The sequence below is a fragment of the Anser brachyrhynchus genome (assembly GCF_964034855.1).
Source record: "Anser brachyrhynchus genome assembly, chromosome: 3".
NCBI classification, from domain to species: Eukaryota; Metazoa; Chordata; class Aves; order Anseriformes; family Anatidae; genus Anser; species Anser brachyrhynchus.
The window spans coordinates 87,476,003-87,497,779 of NC_137696.1; the positions used below are offsets into that span (position 1 = coordinate 87,476,003).

A 21,777-nucleotide genomic window follows, 5' to 3' on the forward strand; every position below is an offset into this window, starting at 1 on the left:
AAAACTTGTAAAAGAATAGGACAGCTCTCCACCAGCTACAGCAAGTGGAAAATAAAATTGAAAAGTAAAAGAATCTACAACTTAACAGAAACACTAGTTTTTCATTATGAATTTTTTAACCCCAGCAGCAAGTGTTACTTCTAATCGCTTCTAGGTAAATGATGCTTGAAGCGTACTTATTACTGGTGGAAGTGTGGCTGACAAGTGAGACTTGAGTGCATAGAGGAAAAAAATACTGCTAAACCGTCACAAAAAGACTAGCAAAGTACTCTGTTCATCTGATACGTATTACTTGGAAGAGAAACTCTCCCCGTGGTTAATCAAACTGCAATTGCCAAGTGGTTTAAGAGAAAATGCTGGCCGTAGTTGCCCTTTTTAATAGATTTTTTTGAAGCTTTGGGGCACTTTTGCCCTCAAAGGGCAAGACAGTTTATCAAATACACAATAAGAACCACTTTCCCTCCATTATGTACATTATATACAGTTGAGTGTTCAGTTCCTTCATTCTCTTTTCCTTGTAAATGGGACTCTTCATTTTCCATCACGACTGAGTAATGCCTTCAGTGAAATACCCATCCTGCTCCTGGCAGTAACGGAGCCTCAGCAGCAACCTCAGGTAACTTCACGTGTAAAAAAGAAAGAACTTCTGTTTCAGTTTATCCCACTTAAACCATTTCACAACTAGCTAAGGCTAATTTTTTTAAAAATGCAGTTTTTAAGTTTTGAAAGTCCATTTTTTTCCTCGTCTGTCCATTTTTGAAGACAAGGTCACACAGTATCAAGTCTCTCTTTTGAGCTCTTCGCCTCCGCTGGCTGGATTTTTGTGGTGTCTTGCCGAGGTAATCCATAGAAGTAAATAGAAATACACACCAGGAAAGCACCCACAGAAAAGGTAGTAGCTGAAAGGGAACAAACAGTTCAAAATAAACACCTTTGTAAAAGAAACCACCTTCAGAAGACTGAGCTATATAAATGATGATGATGTCTGACAGACAGTCTTAACATTACTCAAAAGTAAACAGGACAACAAGCTGCTCTTAATTCACAGAATCTAAAATCATACTCTGTCACTGAAAACTCCTGAGCATTTACAATCCCCACAGCATTTCAGTTAGTTTCATATCACAAAAATGTGGTGATGGTCAGAAAATCAAGTGTGAAACACCTTCTGCAGTTCCAGATGCGCTCTGACAGGCCTGTGTTAAAATAAACCTAAGGTAAAGACACAGTGGATGTGATAGCATAGCCTGTGATAACACATTTTGTTTGCCTTTTCAAATTTAGACACACTTGAGAAATACTATTAGTGAGGCTTTCACAGAAAGATCAGCAGTCCAGGTTTGATTCGTGTCAAACAGCAAGAAACCATTCAGCCCAGGTGAGTTTTTAAAACCAGCTGGTTTTCATCACTTGATTTAAGGCCCTCCTTTTCAGCTTGTGATGGTTTTCTTCTTATGCAAACCTCTGTTAAGTTTCACCTCGCTACACCAAACCAGAACCATTATACCATACCAACTCTAAATTATGATTATGGTGGAAAAGTCAAAAACCATAGCAAAGGACTGAGCAGGAGTTATTGAATACTTTATCAGATACGTGGCTGATCAGGGAGAAAAATCCTTCGTGGCTGTAGGACACAGCCCACAGCAGTTTGCTATTTCCTCTCGGAAGTATTCACCCGGTCGCTGCGGGATGCGCTCTCGTGCATCGCTGGGCACAGCAAGCGGGAAGGCAGCAGCAGGTATAGCCTAACAGGAGGTGGTGAGGCCCTTGCAGAAATAGGTGAGGAATTAATTTGGCCCTGGCTGTACTAAAATCAGCGAGAAAGGATAACTTACCGACAGCACTCTCAGAGAAACAGCTCTATCAATTTGCATCCTGAACTGCATTAGGAAGTGATTCGTGAGCAGAGCTGTGTAAATTAGTAAGCTGTTTAAACTGGAAAGAACCTGTCCCTGTGAAGTTATAGGATGCCTCTAAAAGACCGAATCATGAATGCCTGCGAAAGCAGAGGCTCGTCAGGTACCTTACGGAACACAACATACATTATACGTTAATGCACAGCGCTCCTGGAGAAGAGTAAGTTAAAACCAGAAATGTTCAAAGGAGGCACGAGTGACTGCCTTGGTGTACAGTCTGCTAACAAGGACAGAAACCTGCACCTACAGTCAAATCAGACGGCGAAAAGGCACTTACTTAACTGGAGGCCAAAGAGGATAACCGATGCCACAGTAGAAAGAACAATGGCTGCTGCTGCAGAAAAGCCTTTCATAATGTTATCCGTGTACTTCACGACAATAGACGTGTAGAGGCCGCCCACGCTGGCGAGAACTGGAAAGCAGACAGCACGTGTCTGTTAGTAAAGGTGCAGTAGGTTACTCTTTAGAGCCAGGCATTTTACCCCACTCCTTGTTTGGGCTACATCATCCTAATTGGTGCTTTAACACAATATCTATCAAAGCAGCACATCTACAAAGGCATCTAGTAGATCAGTTATGACTCATTTAAAGATGCTCTACCTGCTGCTCAGTTATTTGGACTACTCTTTCAGCACAATTTTAAGTTGAATAAACTAATAATTTTCAAGAAAACAGTATTAAAAAACACAGTAAGCAACAGTGGGTCACACTGTATTTGTAGGTTCACACAACCAGTTACACCAAAAGTTAAAAAAAGCGAAACGTAACATGACGATAAAACCACGAGATACTTACAGATGACAAACCAGACGTAGTGTGTATAGCCGTAGAAAAACCCTTTCTCAAGCACCTGGGCTCCATCTGACACATACACACCAAATAAAGTCACCGCAATCCCCGATAAGTACATCTGAATATTCCTCACCCACAAGGATGTATCTGAACTCTTTAATACCTTCTCAAAATAAACTCCTAAAAAAAGAAAAAAAGAAAGTTTTTTTTATAAGATGAACAAGGCATCAACTTTAGTGATTCCCAGCTCATGGTGTTTTAAAACCAGACAAGACTACTGGAATCCTCTCACCTTACAGAACTGTACACTTCACATAAGTTCCCAATGCAGAAATCACAACAACACATCCTGTTAATGTAAGTGTTCTGGGGCAGGAGCATTTTAAGGTGTACATAACATCAGAAATAGATTCTGTTTCCCTTTACAGTCGTTTCAGTTGTTGATGAGCTTCACTGTTAAACTGTTCCTCATTTCTGTTTAGTTCTCCCAGACTTCTGATACCAACACAGTTTCTCCCGTGCAATTTACAGCAGAAAAAAAGCATTTCACCTTGGCACCTGGTATTTTATCCCCAGGACACTATTTATGCATTTCAGTACGGTGTAGAATGATTTGTTCCTCCATCAGGATAATTAGCAGTGAAAAAAAAAAAACACATGAAGAAAACAAAACAAAATCAAATAACAGCAACAAAATTCAGCCTCCCACAAAAGGGAAACTTTGTTACCTCAGTACAGGGACTGAGAATTCCTTTGGAAACCCTGAGTTCAGAGCGCAGACATGTTCTGAAATCACAGCTTCAAAGATTACAAAAGCGAACCAAAACCTATGCTTTCCGCTAATTGAAACTGCAAACTGTTTCTGAGGAAAAGGAATTCATGCTAATCTAAAGCTCTTTTTCACGGTGCCACGCTGACCAGCGTGTTTTACCCTTACATCCTGCATTACTGAAATTCCACATCTACTTTGTCGTGACTCAGGAGGTGTATGTCAGACTCAACGGCCTCCGTTTGACAAGGCCATCGCTAGCTGCCTCTAACTACTGCTCCCAGGGCTCTGCTCATATCTGGAATTTCCTCTGCAGTTCAAAACAAGAGACGTTTCACAGGATTCGGACATCTTCTCAGCCATTTGTGAGATAAGAATTGTGTGACCACACTTCCTGGCATGAGTGCTACTGATTAAATGTTTATTGCTCATTAACATTGCCCAAGATCCTCCATAAGATAAGGGAAAGGTACACGAAGTGACAAAGCACAGCGAAAAGACCTATGGGTTAGACACCCTAGACATCCATTCTTCCTCCTGAAATGACTGAGTTAACTTTTACTCATGAAAAATGCAATTTATAATTTATAATACAGTATAGTGAGTATGTATGGTGAATCAATTACCTAGAGAACACGTTTATATTTCAGGTGTTTAAATTATAAAAGCAAACAAGGGAATACGATATTGTTTTATATGAAAACTATTTTAAAAGTTTAATCAACAATATAAACGAAAAACTAGTCTTGTTAATGACTGTAGTGCTTAAAAGAACCCACAACAGCCTATCTCGAGCTTTGTGCCCACTGAGAAGACCCACAGAGCACAAGCAGATATAATCAATTTACCAGAAACTTGGCTGAGCATGACCCATATTTATAAACTATTTATAAACTAAGAAAACAGTAAGTAGGCCAATGACATGATGCTGTCAGTTCTGAAAATGCATAAAAATCACTATGCTAGGCAAGATGTAGGAAAGAATGCGTACTGTTTAGGGGAAATTATTCTTTAGTAACGTTTCAAGTCACAAGGGCTCTGCCATTATGTATTTGTCTAAAACACTTTTATAAGCATTGTTGTGCCCCCAAACCTTTGCAAATTATCACAGGATAAGGAGTTTGAAGAAAGCTTTTTTCCATTTCTGAGGTCCAAAACGTTATGTGTTCTTGTCCTTTGCTGAATAATATAAAACATTTAATATGGTCAGCCCAGAAATTGAAGGTTTAATGCCAAGAATAACTTATTCATATTGTGGGTGGGGGAAGGAAGTAGGAAGAGGAAAGGAGTCTGAATAGGACTTTTCAACATGTAAAGCCCCAAGGGCACAAGGAGCTGTGTGGATGAAATCCTCTGTCTTCCCAGCTGCCTCAAAGCTACGGCTGTCAGCGAGGAATCACTGGGAGGAAACACCCCAACTGCAATCCCTTTTGCTGCAGAAGAAAGCCATATGGGTCTCTGAACCCTCTAGAGCAGCCCTCACCAGCCCTTTAAAAGGTCAGAATGTGCAGGGGCAGAGCTATCCACCCACATCACGAGAGCATTAGGAGGCTCTGAAGGCTTCACTGTGAGTGCTGTACGTTGTCTCATGGCTTGGGAGCATCTGTGGACATTAGTAAGTTTTGAACCTTCCAGGAAAAGTTGCTTGAGATCTGCAAAGTCTTACTTACTGTTTCTAATTCAAAATGCCCATTTCAGTGAAAAGACACCAAACAAGAACCTAACCCTCCTCCTTTTCCCACCTACTAGCTAGAATGGTTTCCACGAGTAACAAGCACGTATGCACAGCACAAGATGATTCCTGCATGATTGTACGGCACCAGAGGTCAGTGATAACACCTTTTCTTACAGAGGGAGAGGAAAGAATCCAATTTACAGCCAGGAAAATATGCTCCTGTGAGCCAAATTTCAAATAAAGTAGTAATTGCATTTCCTTATTTCTTAGCACCAGCTCATTTGTCCTCCAATCCTGGTCTCCTCCTACGGAAGCCAGAGAAAAACTACTCTTGAGAGGAAATGCTGCTTGAAACTAACGTAACATAACAAAAGCATCACGCAGCTTATCGAGGCTTCCTGCTACTCAGCTTCCTTTCTCCCATACTAACTGAGATGCAGGGGGAGACTGACCACCTATGACTATGGCAGTGTGTGCTTTGGGGCTGAGCTGCCACAAGAATTAGGTGAGAAGCTCAGTTCCCCTTTAAAAAAAAAAGGCAAATTTTTCACTCGATCACCATAACAGAGCTATTCACTGTAAAATCAACTCATAAAATCGAGGGACGTGAATTAGTTGCACTGACTGAGTCATTATGGAAGTTCCCTTCACATTATTCTAAGCATTTGAAAGGCTCTTCCACTTGCAAAACAGCTTTCCACGTTGCATCACATAAAACCAACAGTACGTGCTCCTAGCCATTTGTTTTTACAACTGGAGCAATCATGTCACGAATCTGGTTTATAATTACTGCAAGCATAAGGTAATTACAGGCAGAGGGGATAAAGTCCTCATTTATCTTCTAATCAACACAGATAGCTAACGAATAGCACAGAATTGAACAGTTCAGTTGGCAGGGCACTAACTACGCAGACCAGCACGTCCCACTGCCTGACCACTGCAGGGCTGACCAGGAGTGACAGCGCATTAACGAGGGCGTTGTCCAAGTGCCCCTTGAGCACTGACAGGCCTGGGGCATCAACCGCCTCCCTGGGAAGCCTGTTCCAGTGTTTGACCGCCCTGATGGTAACAAAATGTTTCCTAATGTCCGGTCTGAACCTCCCCTGGCGCAGCTTTGTGCCGCTCCCACGTGTCCCATCGATGTGAAGTGTAGGTCATGCAGATGATGCCATTCCCAGCGTCCTATCAGCGCAGAAGGTACGTGACAGAGAACCTTCTGTTTTAAGCGTCGTGAAACATCACTCATTTTGGTATGAACTGCATGTGGAAATAATACTTTACCTGCGAATCCTGAACATAACACAGCGACAGCAATCGCTCCAAACCCTAGCCATGGATTCTGCTCCACCTGCAACATCGACCATTGTGTTAAAAAGGATACCACACGGCAGTCATTTACAAAAACCCATCCCAGAGCTATTTCATTAAGTACATCGCAAGTATTAGCATTTCATTACAGTACAGATTTGATTTGCTAGAGCTGCCCTGCAGATTAGCTCGGCGTAGTCGTGACAAGTTACCCGTGGCGTTTCATTTTCCACGTGTATTTTTACAACCCCCGTGGTGCTCGGAGGCACGGTTACGTGGCTGTGCCCAGGCTGCACAACTGCACGCACTGCCCCTCCCACTAAGGCTGACAACCAGCAGCTAAGGCCTGAGAAACAGAAGACACTTGTTTCTGCCTGGAAGGGGATTAGGTCACGGTCTCTGTCAGGCGCGTTTAAATGACGCACCCCTGCACAAGGCACTGCAGTTTCACTCCTAATTCCACGAGGGCTTCGATCCCAGGTTCCCTGCTCCAGCAGTTACAGCGCTGCCAGGGCCAAGTGCTGGCAACAGTACGTTACTCAGATACTCCTCTGATGGTGCCTTGCCATCAGAGCGACTGGGACCTCTACAGTAATTGATACTGATTGTGGCAATCGGTAAGATTGCCAAACAAGCAAGACTGGAGCAATGCTGCAAGCCCGTCTGCACTGGTACACAACAAATCCGAGCACAAACGATCGAGCCAGTGTTTGTGCTGGAGATGAGGTGGTCGGAAAGAGGAAATGGATACTGCTGGGCGGAAGCTATGAGACATCACCTTAATTCCAAGATGCTGTGAAGTGAAATGTAAAGTATAAGGCAGTTTATTCCTCGAGAAATGGCAAAATGGAAACTCTTACCTGTACTTTGGTAGCCTGAGCAGGCTCCCACTGCACAAGCGTAACACCACCACACAGCATGAAGACCGAGAACCACTGCAGTTTGCTAAGGGTTCGCTTTAGCATTAGGACTGTACACAGAGCTGTGCAGGGGATCTTCAACTGGTACGTCACCTAAAGACGAGAATATGTGCTTGTACAAATCCCTCCAAAACAAGCAAACAGAAAATTCAACTACAGAGCGGCAAATGACATTTTATATTTGTCGATTCCCTACAGAGCCTGGGGGCGTTGTACCACTTCCTATGCCAAGAACGTGAACTGGAAATGACTGGCAATGAGCAGGTCAGCTCAGAAAAACAGCACTACAGCAGCGTGTGCCTTGAACGTAACAAAGCATCGCTCGGCTTTTAACACTACTCCGCGCTGGGCAGACAGAGAGCTAACATGCACGCCTCGTGAAACTGTGAAGAGAAACGTATCTGCAGATCAGGTACTTACAAGAATGGGCATTACCTGGTAGACTGCTGCATCCAAGTTGCTAAGAGCCACGAAAGCCATATTGTTTTGGAGAGCATACACCAAAGATGGAACGCTTAATTTTAGCAATTCCTTGGGACTTCCAAATACATTTTCTTTTAGAGATGTTACTAGCCTTGCCAGACTTCCAGATTCTCTGCAAAATAAAGTAGTAATGTAACTGGGGACCGCCCTGAGCTGATATTTGGAAACAGAAAATGAATCAACAAATCTGTTGGGATGGCTGAAAACTTGTTCTTAGTAATCATCTTACCTTCTGCTCATTATAGGAGAAAATTAGTGGGAAAAATCAGTGATGTTATCAACAAGTAGAAACCCCCAAACGTGAAGACAATGTTCCGGAATCAGGAGGTTAAATGAATTAATGCGTAACGACTTCAACAACAACAATGAACACTGTAAATGGTGGAATAAGTGTCCAAGTATGCAGGCAGCGGGTCAGAAGGGCGTCCCCCCTTTTTGTAGGGGCTATTAATATTTGTGTGTGATGGCAACTACCTGTGATTTTCCAGATCCACTTTTGCTTCCCTTGCACACCCATACAAACAAAAGGCTCACATCCTCTGCAGCGCCCCATGAAATCAACTCCCCACGTTTCATCCACATCCCAAATTCTTTCTTCCTACAAACGTACATCATCTACCTGCCCCAAACTCCTACTATGCAAAACTAGCACCCTCTCTGTCCCAGGCTCCTTCATCAACCACCTCGCTCCTGCACATTCTCCATTCTTGATGACCCCCCGACTCTGCTCCAGGTTCTTAAAATTTGCCTCTTCAAAGATTTACGAGCTCTATCCTCCAAAAATCCTTTCAAGTTTCCCTCCTCCCTGCCTGGCACCAAGGCTATACCTCCTTTTATGTGAGAGCTAGGCTGGAGCAGTCTTTATGCAGGCAGCTACAAGGGATTCTTGTCATTTTCCTATAACGGCGCAGCTGCAAAGGACAGTGTTGGGGCCATACAGCTTCTGAAGAGAGGTGAGCGTGATTTCCTGCACTCCCACTGCACAAGCGAGGTCACTTGCAAGCTCTTTCCAAACTTTCGGGGAAACTTTGTGTGGGACAGACTTGCAGACGCTGAGCACATCACAGAGCTGTCTTTTGCAAGACGTGTCTGGCCATGGGACAACCACCGATACAAAAATTGACAGACGAGCAGCACTTAGAGTTTGTAGAAGAAGGAGAGGGAAGAGTTCACGCCAGTGCACTACGGCTAATTGCACGAGGCATTATGAGTCACTGACATTATAGGCAAAGTTGTCGGTTTATTTATTCTCCAAAGAACTTATTTTCCAAAGAACTTTTATTGCCTGGCATTGGGAGATAAGATGCAGAAGAAAACTCCGAGCACCTGCTAATAACCCAGGTACAGCTGGACTAAAGTGCTGCTCTTCCAGATGTCAAGATTGTAAATATAATTAGCACTTACAGAGAGAGCTCTACTCTGTGACACTAGGAAGTCAGAAGGTATCATACAGTAATGGCTTCTATCTGTCAACACTAAGATAGGCTGCTGAACACAAAATTAATACTTAGACTATACCTGCTTCTGTCCCAAAAGCCGCTCAGTGACTTAGCTGATCGCATGTCCAAAGTGACATCAGAGCAGCAGTAGCTGCTGGTGCCCACTCTGATTCAGGCATGGCGTTCAGCAGTGAAGAGTAACAGCTGCCCAGCAGGCACCACTTTCACTTCGGCTTCTGAGAAGATGTACTATAGGGTAGTTCATCTTTGGGGGGTTCGCTTTCTGAAGCGCGTACTTATCAGGAATTTCTCACTGAAAGCTGAAGTCAGTACAAAGGGCACGTCTATGCAGAAAAGAATTTAAGAAAAAGCTTCTGTGTATAGCTTATACTGCAAAATAAGCTGCCCAGACATACACAGCAAAATAAATAGGAAAATAAAAAAACCATTTAGCTTGAATTCAGCATTCTTGATGTTTATCTACATTTGACTTAAAATCTACATTTGACTTAAAAATATATTCTGTTTCTACATTGGTCTGAACAGTTGATGGATACCAGTAAGAATCAGTTCTGCAACTCATTTGTTAAAAAAGCCAAAGTTAAAACTGGAGTTTGCAAACAAACTTTTCTTTATCCATTGCTAAGAAATTACGTACCATCTAAGAATCTGGACGTTGTAATTGCCAAATGGCGAGCTGGACTTCAAATAAAGATGAGAAGTTGAGACTTTTCCCGTAACAGTACGGCTGAATAAATAATTACACAGCTTCAACTATTGTAACCTTCCTTTGGGAAAGGAAATCTTCTGGCATTCATTCACTCATTCAATATGCTTTGCAGGAGAAACCCAAAAGGTAAACACAATGAAGGCGTAACAGAAGAATGTGCAAGAAAACAAATTCTGCAGCCGGAACAACCTGAGTGTCATACTTCAGTATCCTGTATATTGTAGTAATCGGTACTGGCTGCTTCAGAAAGAAAAGGTGGTGAAACGTATCCAACCGTGGTGAACAAATGATTGTATTTTATTTTTTAACTGGCTATTGAGCTACAAAGGCACCTTGCCTTGGCAGGACAGAAGTCTAAAACTGGAGGAAGCCGTCAGGCAGACGCTGCAGGAAAACCACGCTGGAACTCGCACTGTTTGCCATATTCATAAGTGATCTAAAATGGAAGATTACTAGGATACTGGCAAAATGTGCTGATCATACTGAATTGTATGTGGTGTCCAAAAGAAAACTTTCAGTCGTTGCTGACAGGGTCCCTCACTACACCCAGCAGAACTCACCAGGTCTTCTGCCACCTGAAACAGCTTAGTTATCCGGGCAGCAAAGGATGGCCTCCACACCCACCAGCACGTGAGGCATCCTACCCAAAACGGGTGAGCGAGGCCTGATGAATGCTGCCTGGTGGCGCCCATCTCCCTCTCTTAACTATGGAGAAAGCAACTCCTTAAGTTTTTTAAAAGCTGACCAGATCAGAACAGATATTTTAACCTTCAAAAAGCTCAGCAAGTAAGATCAATCCCATTTTAAGCGGCAAACAAAACTCAATTGTCAAAAAAAAGTGAAATAACCATAGGAGATGACAACCCCAAAAGAGAGCAACCATCTCTAAACCAGTTCTAGGCACTTGGGAAGAGGATGCGAACTGCTTTCCAGCACGCCAGCTCGAGGCTCAGCTGTGCTCAGAGAAAAGAGCTGTCAGGGATCCTTAGGAGAGGAACTGACACCCAGCTAGGTGCTTCCTGCGCCGTTACCTCTCCGCATAATGCCACAGCACGTTCACACCTTGAATGCTGCATGCAGCTCTGGATCCTGTTTCACAAGGAACGCGATAATACTGGGAAAGCTGCCGAGAAGGGCACTAGGATGATCACAGAAAAAATTAGATAAGACTCCTGGCTTAGGAAAGAAATGAGTGGTGAAAAAAAAAAAGGATCTGCAGAGATGTGAAAACAAGAGTGGTAAATACGAAGAGGGAAAGGTTATTCATGATGTTTTTCAATACACGATGACAGAATACAGTGAAATTGCTAAGGAAAAGTGTTCATAAAAGAAGTATTTTTTCCATATATACTGTGTAATTATATTGCAGAACTCATTTCACAGGCACAACAGGGACTAACAGTTCAAAAGGGGCCCGCACAGTCTTGCAGAGGGCAGAATCATTAGGAGCTACAGCCGCAGCACGCACGCAGCCTCCAGGCTGGGAAACCATGAGCATCTGCCACCAAGCAAGGGAAGGGGAGCCTGTGCTTGCCCTCTTGCTTCTAAGCATCCAGTGCTGACTACTGGCAAGGGCCAGGTGGCAGGTTACACAGATTTTTGGCACTGAGGGGATGTCCTAAAAACCTCCTGAGACAAAAGGAAATGCCTCTTTAATTATTTCAGTCAGAAAAGACCATTCGCAATTCCAAGGAAACACAGTATTACAGACCCACCGCTTACCCTGCTGGAACTACACCCCTCTGGTAGGCTACGGGCAGTCTCGGTCCCACAAATTTGAGAAGTTACCAAATCCCACCCACAGACCCTTCGCTATTCAGAAACGCGGGCTGCTGACGTCTCCAGAAAGCAGACTGGGTCAAGACCTGCGCTTGCCACAACCTTGTGAGAACCACAGCGCCATTTTTAATGAAAGTTAAACAGAAGGCTGCTTGCCACAGTGGCCCTACAAATTCAAATACTGGCTCATTTCTAAAGCAACTAAACCACCATTTTGATGTTAAGAAGAAAAGATCTGATAAAAAAGAAAAAGAGGCACACCATGTGACTTCACAGTCCTCTAGCACGAAACAGACGGCCTTCTGATGTATAAAAAGCCACAAAGACACACAGAGATCCTGGAAGAACAAATTCTGCCAAAACAGCAAGAACTGGGCTTTGGAAGAATCCAGAGAGTAAAGGCCCTTCCAAAGAAGGGCGTAGCACAGGGAAACCGAGAGGTAAGACAGCAGATTGACGGCCTCACTACTTCTTCAGATGCTCACGCCTGGATTCGAATTACAGTTCTTGGTGGCAAGGTGAGATTACAGAAATTCTCATGGTTACCAGAAGGTCTCAGCTTTGACTCCCTGGGATATTGGAGACAGCAAAATGTCTTTCCATAACATTGTTTGGGAAAATTTACATGTAGGAACATTACAATTGTATGTAACTCGGCTCAGTCAGGCTTTCACCTACGCCAATACTCTAAAAGACTCAGAACGCTGTAGATAACCCATGCTGACATTTTGAGCCTATTCCAAGGCATATGAATACAGAAAATATGCAGAAAGGACACACCTGAATATCGAGCTGTTTACAAAGTAGTTTCAGCTGAGGACTCACAAGCTCTAACCCGCACTAAAACGACTCTTACGCAGCCTGCGAACCCAGCCATGCACTCACACCTATCTGCACTTCAGTAACTGAGAGCGTGAGGTTAAAAGCGGGGATTCATTTCCAAAATGCTGATTAGCGTTCCCATACTTACTTAGCCAAGATGCCCACACTGAAGAATAACTTGATAACTTCGGTGATGCACACGGCTGTAGTAGAAAAGTAGAGTTCTGTCTGCACTGTCCTCGTGTACCGCAGCGCTACTGTGTATGTTGCAGCAACCAGGGTCATCACAGTGAGGCAGTACAACTTGAACAGTAAGCTGACATTTTCTGAAAGAAAACAAAGATATCAACTTAGCATGCCCTTCACTTTAATTTAAGAACTGAAACAGGGTGTCCTACAGACACAGAACTGTGCCAAAGGCTACTGCAGCAGCGTACAATAATTTCGGTGTTGTGAAATGTTTCATATAAAAAGTCTAAGATAAATCTTAAAGTCTCTTCTCAAAAAAGACTGTACAAAAGCTCCAGATCTTTGACAAAAAGCCATCCTCTTGCACTAATAGCAATCCTTTGTTCTAGAAAAACTACCCATACACTAATGTTTGTCTTTCTGTGCTTTCCTACCCTTAAGGTGACAGTATGTGCTTGCTCTGGAACGGCAGCCTGTCCTCTCCACGTACTATACTGAAGTCTGGCACGAAGAGCACTGGCAGACTAGTAGGAACAAAGAAAGGGGAAGTGTTCAGTACCAGCAAGACAGGGAATCCATCTTGCAAATCTTAATAAATAAAGCAGCATTTTTCTCAGCCTTATTTTCCAGCAAAGTTAGTATGAGAAGTTTGCTCAGAACAGTGACTTCACACAAAGGGCTTTCTTGAAAAATTATTCACTGTAGAAAAGTTATGTCTATTTGAGTAAATTGAACCATACAAGGACTACCTATCATCCATGTAGCCCCTGCATCTTCCCTACTCCTACTGTTGCAATTCTGGTAATGGTTCTGGCCTGGACCGATGCTATTCTGCACAGTTTGGGAGCTGGCTTGTCCCAGGACTAGTGGCAGTAAAATATCCTTGTTACATACGGCACCCGATGGGTGCACGCTGGTGTTTCTGCAGCATCTTTTGGAGCATCATCTGTCATGTTCTGAATGTATCAATTAAGCTGCGTTTCTTTAGGATAAGTTTATGTTCCTTTGCTGATTAGGAGATGAGCTAACAGATAAGCTCCAGGCAGTTTTGTAATAACTTTGTTCATTTAATATGGGAATTAATTGCTGAATCCAGTGCAAGCGATGTTTTGGTTCATTTTTCTTTCCAGCCAGCGCTGCCTTCTCTTGCATAACGCTACTGCAAGGTACGGTTAATACCTCCTGCTCCTCTAATCACATAAATTAGTGCTTCCTTACAGATAACATCTCACCCATGTCAGTAACCACGTTTAAAAGGTAGAGCCAATTAGTTTTTGGAGTAACGACGCTTAGAAGTGACTTGCAGCTGTCAGACGGTTTTAAATTAAGTTAGACTTGTGTTAGGGGAGGGGGGCAGGGGGAATTTGAGGGCATAACTGGGAGGTAAAATTAACCCAGCCCAGCTTTATTTAAATCAGGTGAATCGAGAAAACAGATACAGACATGTATGTAACAAAAACGTGCTTCCTAGCAGTGGTTGTTAGCACCACAGCAGCATTAGTGCAACTGTGGGGATTTACATTTTTTAAGTCTAAGATGTTAAGCCAAAGCAGTGCTATGTAAAATTAAATTTTTGCCTATGACAACCACTGATAAAAAGGGAAGAGCTGCGTGCCCCCACTCAGCAAAGGGCCCCCAAAGGGCAGCCCCCGCCCCAAAATGGCAGCCCCCGGGGGTCCCCAAGATGGCGGCCCGCCTCCACCCGCCTCAGGCGCCCTCACAGCTCCCCCTCCCCACACGACCTCACCCCCACCCCCCCTCTCCCCCCCGCGCCCGCGGTGGTCGCGCCCGCCGCCGCGCCCCCCTCCGCCAGCCGGACGCGCCCACCGCAGCGGGAGCGGGGGGGGGAGCGCAGGCGGCGGGGGCGGGCTGGGGCTGCCCCCCCCCCCCCCACGTCCCGTCCCGTCCCGTCCCGTGCCCGAGCCGCGCTCACCCCTCGCAGCCGACATGGTGCCGGTCCCATCGCACCATAGAGAGCGCAGAGCCGGCCTAGAGCGCCCCGCGCCCCGCTTCCGCGTTCCACCATCGAGTCGGAGCAGCGCCTCGCCCCGAGCGTCCTCCCGGAGAGGGCGGGAGGAGCGGTGGGGGAGGGCGTTCCCGGCTCGTTGGGCGCTTCGGTGCCTTAAATGATAAAATAAATAAACGTAAAGCGCCGCGGCAGGCACCCGCCTCGAGCACGGTGGTGGGAAGAGCGTGAAGCGTGTTGGGGGAGGCAGCGCTAGGCTGAAGGAAGGGCTCGCTTACCGCGCTTCCCGGGTAACGGGATGAAAAATAAGAAAATCACCTCACAGACCTCGGGAGCATCCAGCCCAACCACCACCTAATGGCCAAATCCACCCCAAACCACGTCCCTCAGTGCCACGCCACACGGCCCTGAAATACCTGCGGGGTGGGACCCCACCACCTCCCGGGCAGCCCGCGGCACTGCCCGGCAGCCTCTCCGTGAGGAAATTCTCCCGGTGCCCAAGCCGAGCGTCCCCTGGCACAGCACGGGGCCGTCGTTGCCTCCTGTCCTGTCACCTGAGAAAAGAGACCGACACCCGCCTCACTACAGCCTGCTTCCAGGCAGTGGCACAGAGCGATGAGGTCTCCCCTCAGCCTCCTCTTCTCCAGACCAAGCAGCCCCAGTTCCTCCCTCGTAACCCTTGTTTTCTAGTCCCGTCACCAGATCTCTTGTTCGAGTAACTCAGTGTTCTTCTTGTGGTGAGGGGCCCAAAACTGAACACAGCATGTGAGGTGCGGTCCGACTGGTGCCAAGTGCAGACAGGCAAATGAAGTGCCCGTGCCCACTGGACTCCATCACCTCACACCAGCGCATCCCTTTTCGTCCTGAGGTGGACGGAAAGCACCAAAACGAGGGCTGGATGCTGCAAGGCATGTGGCAGGGCCCTCTCCACAACGGTTATGGCAAGAGGGAAGCCCACACCAGGACAAGACAGTGGTTTTAGTAATGTTCCTTTTACAATGCGAACTTTCTAATTTGCACTTACTGAACGTATACACTGTTACTTACACATTTCCTTCCCCTCATAACCTCTACCCAGCTAGTTTGTTTCTCAGCAATGATGGCAAAAGGGAAAGCATTGAAACCCCCCCCCGGCTCTGCAGCAGACACCGCGTGGAGACTTCGTTCAGGTCCCAGGGGGCCTCACCAGGTAGCGGCTGCCTACGACTGAACACAGCGCACTGAGGAGGAGAGAGGCTGTGCTAGATGCATTGCTTTGGAGGCTGAGGAGGTTTGAAGGACGTGGAAATGGAGCGATATTTTAATCTGTGCAGCAGCCACCAGGTGATTTCAGTGGCTGAATTTATGCATGCAAATTATGGAGCAAAGCTTGAGGAATTCGAGTGAACTGTTAGGCTGCAATCTGTGTATCTCTTGCTTTCTACATATCTCTGTTGTGCTCCCCAAACAGCACAATCTTAAAGGAAAAACAACATCAAAACGCAAAAAAACAGCTGTAAATGCAAAGGGTGCCACTGTGCTGCGATGAGCTACCCTTTGAATAACCTTGAAGCCTGATAGCTGCACGCACTGCACTTCAGTACCAAACTGCTGGCTACAAGGCTAGGCCTTGCATGATCTTTCCATCATAAGCACACTCACTGTTGCACCAGGAAGAGCTGTTGAAAAGAAGGGGAGATTCAAGTGAAGACAAGCTCAAGTTCAAATGGGCATGAACTGAAAATTGTCTCCCCTTCCACATGAATAAAGCCATTCTGAAAAATAATCTCTCCTTTTTTTTAACTATTTTAATGGTAGTAAACACCCAGGAAGGGACAATCTCACACGCCTCTTTGTCACTGCCAGTAGTAAACTTTTCCATATTGACGTGTTTCTGCTGTGTCAAATCTGAAATTACAGTCGTATTCCCCACTATTTCACAATACTGCCATAGCTTCCACAAATGTAAAAGAATGAAAACGATTTTCACTCATCAGTTTTCTTTTATATAAGTGTATTTATATGTTCTTAAAATACCAGCTCATTGGTTCAAGGTAAGAACTTTAACCTAAAAGGTTCAAAGCAAATGATGATAAAAATGTACAGAACAAAAAGTACTGCATTTACCATCAAGAGGATACCTTTTCTGAATTAGAAAAGCTGCAAGTAATTGCACTCATGTATTTATTAATAAATCTGAAAATCAGTGCCAGCTCATCATTGAAAAACCTGGAGGAGCAGCGTATCTGGCTGCTACTGATTTTTTTTTTTTTTTTTTTTTTACAAAAGGGAAAAATCAGCTAGTAGAAACAGTTATCTAAGTTTTATATGCACTCCCCTTCTGATCTTTTTTATTATTATTATTTTTGGTAATACCTTGTGGATTAGTCCCAGATGTTTAACTTTAAGAAGTGAAGCCAAGTACACCTTGGACAGTTAAACAAAAAGAGAATGTTATCCTGCACAATGCCACAGAAAAGTCACCTAGCAGCTTGCATCTCCACACTTCATTATCACAAGCTGGTATAACAATGGCCCAGGAAACCATGATGCACCATGGCGCACCTGACCAAAAGGAGAGTTAAAAACCTTAGCCAATCCCATGCAGTCACACAGGTGCCTCAGGATAATTTGCAGAAAGTAACTGGTGGAGCTTTTTGTTGTTGTGAAAAGCATCTCTGTTTTAATGTATTCCCTACTTTGTCTGAGATTTTAAAGCTCAGCTGATTCAGCTTTTCACAAAGAGAAATAATAGCTGCTGTTGAGCTTAACAGACCTGGCACATATTTCAGTGCCGCAATGAAATAGACATAAAAACCTTTTCCTGTTGTGCTTTAGTTTTTTTAAACACAAGTGAAATAATGCTTTAAAAAACATGCCTGAAGTTCCTATTGTTTGCCATGTGCTGGTAAGCACACGTTTTAGCCAACGAACACAGAAATTACTGGAGACCTCAAATGGCTGCCAGAGCCATCCCAGACAGATTCAGCCCCCCGCCCTAGCCTCTGCTCATAAGGCCCATTACTTGGAAAGACATTAGCAGCAGCATGAATGGACAGGCCCAAGAACCTAAACCCATTTCATCTTGCTGGTGTTACCTTCTGGACAATTACGCTCTGTGGGCAGATCTGTGACATCTGGATGACTCTCTCGGGATCGGTTTTACTTCACACCAATGAGAATTATGCCTCTGTAGGAGCTGCAGGATGGGCCCTGCATCTCATAAAAGCGATGAGTCTAATGTTATGCTTTTCATGTACCAAAGCCACGTCTCTTAACGGTAGTGTTGCAGCAAGCAGTCATTGTATTACAAAATCAAGAAAATCCCAGACCCACACTACACATTTAAATGTTAGTTTAAGTTAAAGTTTTCAGGACAAGTTCACTCTAAATTGCTTTTTAAACTCTGTGTGTTTCAGGCTCATCATTTCTATCACTTAATGCCATTCAGCAGCCCTAGCAAGTAAGACAAATGAAATAAGTCAACTGCTCCTGGAATCAACAGACATAGTAAAATTTTTTGGTAACTTGATTCAGATATATGTTGGGATTTTTATATGTATTTAGTATATTTCTTTAGGCTTCTCATTTTCAATTAGGTTTCATCTATTGGTCTTGTTAAGCCCACTTTGACCATCTGAGTAGCAGCTGATGATCCTCCTCGGAGACCTGCCAAGAAAATCTGTGGTCTGGGTACATTGCTTGAGTTATCGTGCTTAGTCTGGCTGCTGACATCTTTTGGCAAGTACACTTGGGTGGAGTTCTCCCTTCTCAGATGGCTGAGATCAGTCTGCACGGCATGAGTTAATTTGCGACGCAAATTGGCCTAAAGACACAGAAAGAATCGCATTAAGCAAAATTTTGTTTGAACATTTTAGCACTTAGGTGTTACATGTTCTGCATTTACATATTGTACTTCTATGGGCTTCACAAACCTGCAACACTGCACACTTCATCCTACCCTAAATTCATTGAAGCTATCCCCTGAAACTAACAGAATCTGTGAACAAAATCGTATGCAGCCCCAGAATTTTAAAATTTTAAGTCAGGCTCCTGTTGTTTCCATGTTTTTCTTTGGTAACTGTGCTTCAAATGTTGTTAAATGCTGAAGACTTTGTTTTGTTAGAATGAAATGTCATTTTCATGTTAAGCTCTGCCAATGCTTCAGATTTATTTCAATCCACTGGAAAGTACACCGAATGTGATGGAAGGCGGATTAATCTCCTGGTATCTGCAACCTAAAACAAATCTGAGGATCCCAAACATTGTGGACAACTAAACTACAGGATCTAGCCTTGGGTTTCTACCAGACGTGACGAGATTTGGTGGTTGGTGTCACAGAGTATCACATAAAAGGAAAAAATGCCTTCTTTCAAGACATTACTTGTTAGACCCTTGGCAAGTGGCACAAGATAGGTAATTTATGATAGCAATAATAAAGCTCTGTTTAATCATAGCAATTGCTGTAGATACAACAAAATCACTTATGAAGTGCTAATATTACCAAGTGAGCACTTAAAACAACAAAATGTATGTTCCTTCTTCTATGTCAGCAATGACACAAACCACTTTAAATTGTACTGACATAACGTTATCACTGAAATACACAAAATACAGTCTCACGTGGTGGGATTCTGACCCATACATGTAAGTGAGAAAGTCCCCAGGGTGCAGTCCCGTAACTGGAGTCTGAAGTCCAAGTCTGTGGAGTGATTAAGGTGGCCTGTAATTGGGTGTTCATATCTGGATAAGCCAAAACACTCTCCAGACTCCACTAGTTAGATCAATACTGACTGTAATGGAAGTTTAAGTACCTACATGTAGACACAGTTTGGTATCTTAATCTACAACTGAATCTTATGCACTGTGTCACAGGAAAATACAGAAAAGAACAATAATGAATTTACAGAAAAGATGTGATGGAAAGAGAGAGTATTTTATTATTTGTTTTTCTTTTTTTTCCCCCCCAATAAAGGGTTTTGCTGACAATTAAAACAAGTGAATGCTGAGTGAGTGCTATTGCAAGGAATACTGTATGCTTGTACAGGGAAACAAACGTGAACTGAAAATTTTACTGCTAACATCAAATAAGTCTTCTTAAAAAGTCCTATTTTAATAGTTCAAGTTTTCTGGCTAAGTATAAACAACAGAAAAGAAACCCAAGGCCTCTGAGCTTATCCTGTACCCTTCCAACCCCTACAATTCTGTGATTCTGTGGAAACCTGCAAATATGTCCGTTGCTCCCCTAATAGCATCAAATTTACTGATGCATTGGTAAGCTGCATCTGTTATTTCAGCACTTTGGCTCTAAATGTTTTATCAGCTCCATATTACAAATTCAGCATAGTCGGTGCAGACAAATGCTTTTGCACGTGCCTTGTATTTTTTGTTTCAACTCCGCATCGCCAATCTCCCATAGAGACAGCTGATGCTAAGACACCCCGAGTACTTTGTCTCTAAACATTTCAAACTAACGAGCTGCAAAATTGCTTGTAAACTCTTCAAGCTCAACTCTTAGAAAACATACACCTTTGCTTATGCTAAAGATAAGCATAACCACTGAACACGTCTTAGCACTTATTTATGTACTTCTGTCCATTAGAGAAGCAAAGTGAGGCTTTAAGCTAGGCCACTTGGCTTCTTTTTATATACCTCATTACCACCTATTGCTTACAAGCCTTTGTAAACCAGCTAATACTGTCAAAAATCCCACTCTAAAAATTTTGGTTTCCTTTTATAATGTTAGAAAGTTCATGGCAAGAAGAAGGACAGAAAAGAAACAGGCCTCACAGCAGACCACAGGCCTCCATATGCATCTGTTCACAAAAACAAACCACAACCCACCTCCCTGCAGCATTCTGTGTCCAGTTATTGTTGGTAACTGCAATATCACCTACACAAACAAGTTCATTTTGATTGAATTGTGAAAATCGAGTGCTATACCTTAACAACCGCATGTGCTGGGAAAAGAAAAGCTCCTAGTAAGCAGCTTTTTAGATATATGCTGTTACTTTAGAAGCTTTTATGTATGTCGCCAACCCTCTGTGGGACTGTGATTTCCAATCCAACAGAAAATCACCATGATTTATATATAACAACCATTTCCTCTGGGTTACATATACAACAGAAAAGCTATTTGCTCTGTTTCTTACATATCTGGATTGGTCGTACATGAAAGAGGGGAATTTCACTTTCAAATAAAACCCAATGAGTTGGTTTTAGCAAACGTGAGGATTCAAGATAAAATGAAAAATACTTCACTATGCCAAAAAAAAGAAAAAAGCCTCATGCTTTGATTTCTTTCAGGGGTGGATAAGTTAGTTCAAAGAAAGCTTCTGCAGCGTGAACCACATTCAGAGGTATTCCTAACTGTTCTGCCTGCCAGTTACTACATTGTTTCTCCTCTTGATGTTGATATTAATATAAATTGTTCATCTTGCAATAAAGTTTTGCTTGACACAAACCCTTCTGCAACCCCATTTAAAACCAAATAATAATAATAAAAAATATAAAAAACAATTTAAATAGCAATATCTTCAAACTGTTAAATTTATTTGAGTGTAGAGAAACAACTTTAAAATTCAGTGCTAATCACTAAACCTATCACTTAAAGAAGGCAACTGAAAAATTAAGAATGAATAGACTTAGCAGTGGAAGCACTGCTCAGAAAATGGGGAGAAAACTGATTGGACCAGTTGTAACAAAGGCATGCATCTTCGGGTAAGTTTAGGCTCATGCTGCAAAGTACAATACTTTGTAATAATTTAGTCTGAACTTTGTTATCCGACACGTGAAAATCTGGTAGTAACAATACAAACCAATTTTATAGCTTTTCTTCTCAGTTCCCACTCATTCCATTCATAGGACCTCACAATAGACGGAGGCAAGATGTGAGTATCAGTTTGAGTGCTGCTGTCACATTTTGTGGTTGGTTTCATCAAACGTTTGTCTGCATTTCTTGCCTGGATAGAGGGAAAAAAGCCAACAAGCAGGGCATTAATGAGGAG

At 43.4% G+C, this 21,777-nt stretch overlaps 3 protein-coding genes across 21 annotated transcripts in view; 1 reads left to right on the forward strand and 2 right to left on the reverse strand.

Moving 5' to 3' along the window:
• The window catches only part of RARS2 (arginyl-tRNA synthetase 2, mitochondrial), a 55,550-nt gene extending 38,503 nt beyond the window's left edge, over positions 1 to 17,047 (forward strand). The window contains exons 21-23 of one of the 8 annotated variants that reach the window (XR_013948227.1): positions 1,285 to 1,378; positions 10,148 to 10,290; positions 15,870 to 17,047. The gene's annotated coding sequence lies outside the window, so the exon portion shown is untranslated. Of the gene's footprint in view, positions 1 to 1,284; positions 2,191 to 7,581; positions 7,813 to 10,147; positions 11,317 to 13,266; positions 13,397 to 15,869 lie in introns of those variants that run through there. The other 7 variants (XR_013948230.1, XR_013948228.1, XR_013948229.1 and 4 more) reach the window with 7 other exon arrangements.
• Positions 343 to 15,336, reverse strand: SLC35A1 (solute carrier family 35 member A1). Of its 2 annotated transcripts, XM_080584462.1 has the most exons (9): positions 15,208 to 15,336; positions 14,759 to 14,946; positions 12,785 to 12,962; positions 7,819 to 7,978; positions 7,324 to 7,476; positions 6,437 to 6,503; positions 2,715 to 2,891; positions 2,197 to 2,331; positions 343 to 899 (listed from the first exon to the last, which is right to left on the reverse strand). In XM_080584462.1, the coding sequence occupies exons 2-9, from the start codon at positions 14,772 to 14,774 to the stop codon at positions 769 to 771; spliced, it is 1,017 nt and encodes a 338-aa protein (XP_080440588.1). In that variant the 5' UTR covers positions 14,775 to 14,946; positions 15,208 to 15,336; the 3' UTR covers positions 343 to 768. The 2 variants fall into 2 exon arrangements, with proteins under 2 accessions (XP_080440588.1, XP_080440587.1); XM_080584461.1 differs by lacking the exons at positions 14,759 to 14,946; positions 15,208 to 15,336 and adding an exon at positions 13,260 to 13,380.
• Positions 17,048 to 17,195: 148 nt separating the features above from the next.
• Positions 17,196 to 21,777, reverse strand: part of CFAP206 (cilia and flagella associated protein 206) — a 32,219-nt gene continuing 27,637 nt past the window's right edge. For all 11 annotated transcript variants that reach the window (XM_080584445.1, XM_080584448.1, XM_080584447.1 and 8 more), the window contains 2 exons: positions 21,589 to 21,732; positions 17,196 to 18,596 (listed from right to left, as the gene is read on the reverse strand). In XM_080584445.1, coding sequence (XP_080440571.1) covers positions 18,366 to 18,596; positions 21,589 to 21,732 — 375 coding nt within the window. In that variant the 3' untranslated portion in view covers positions 17,196 to 18,365. The remainder of the gene's footprint in view (positions 18,597 to 21,588; positions 21,733 to 21,777) is intronic.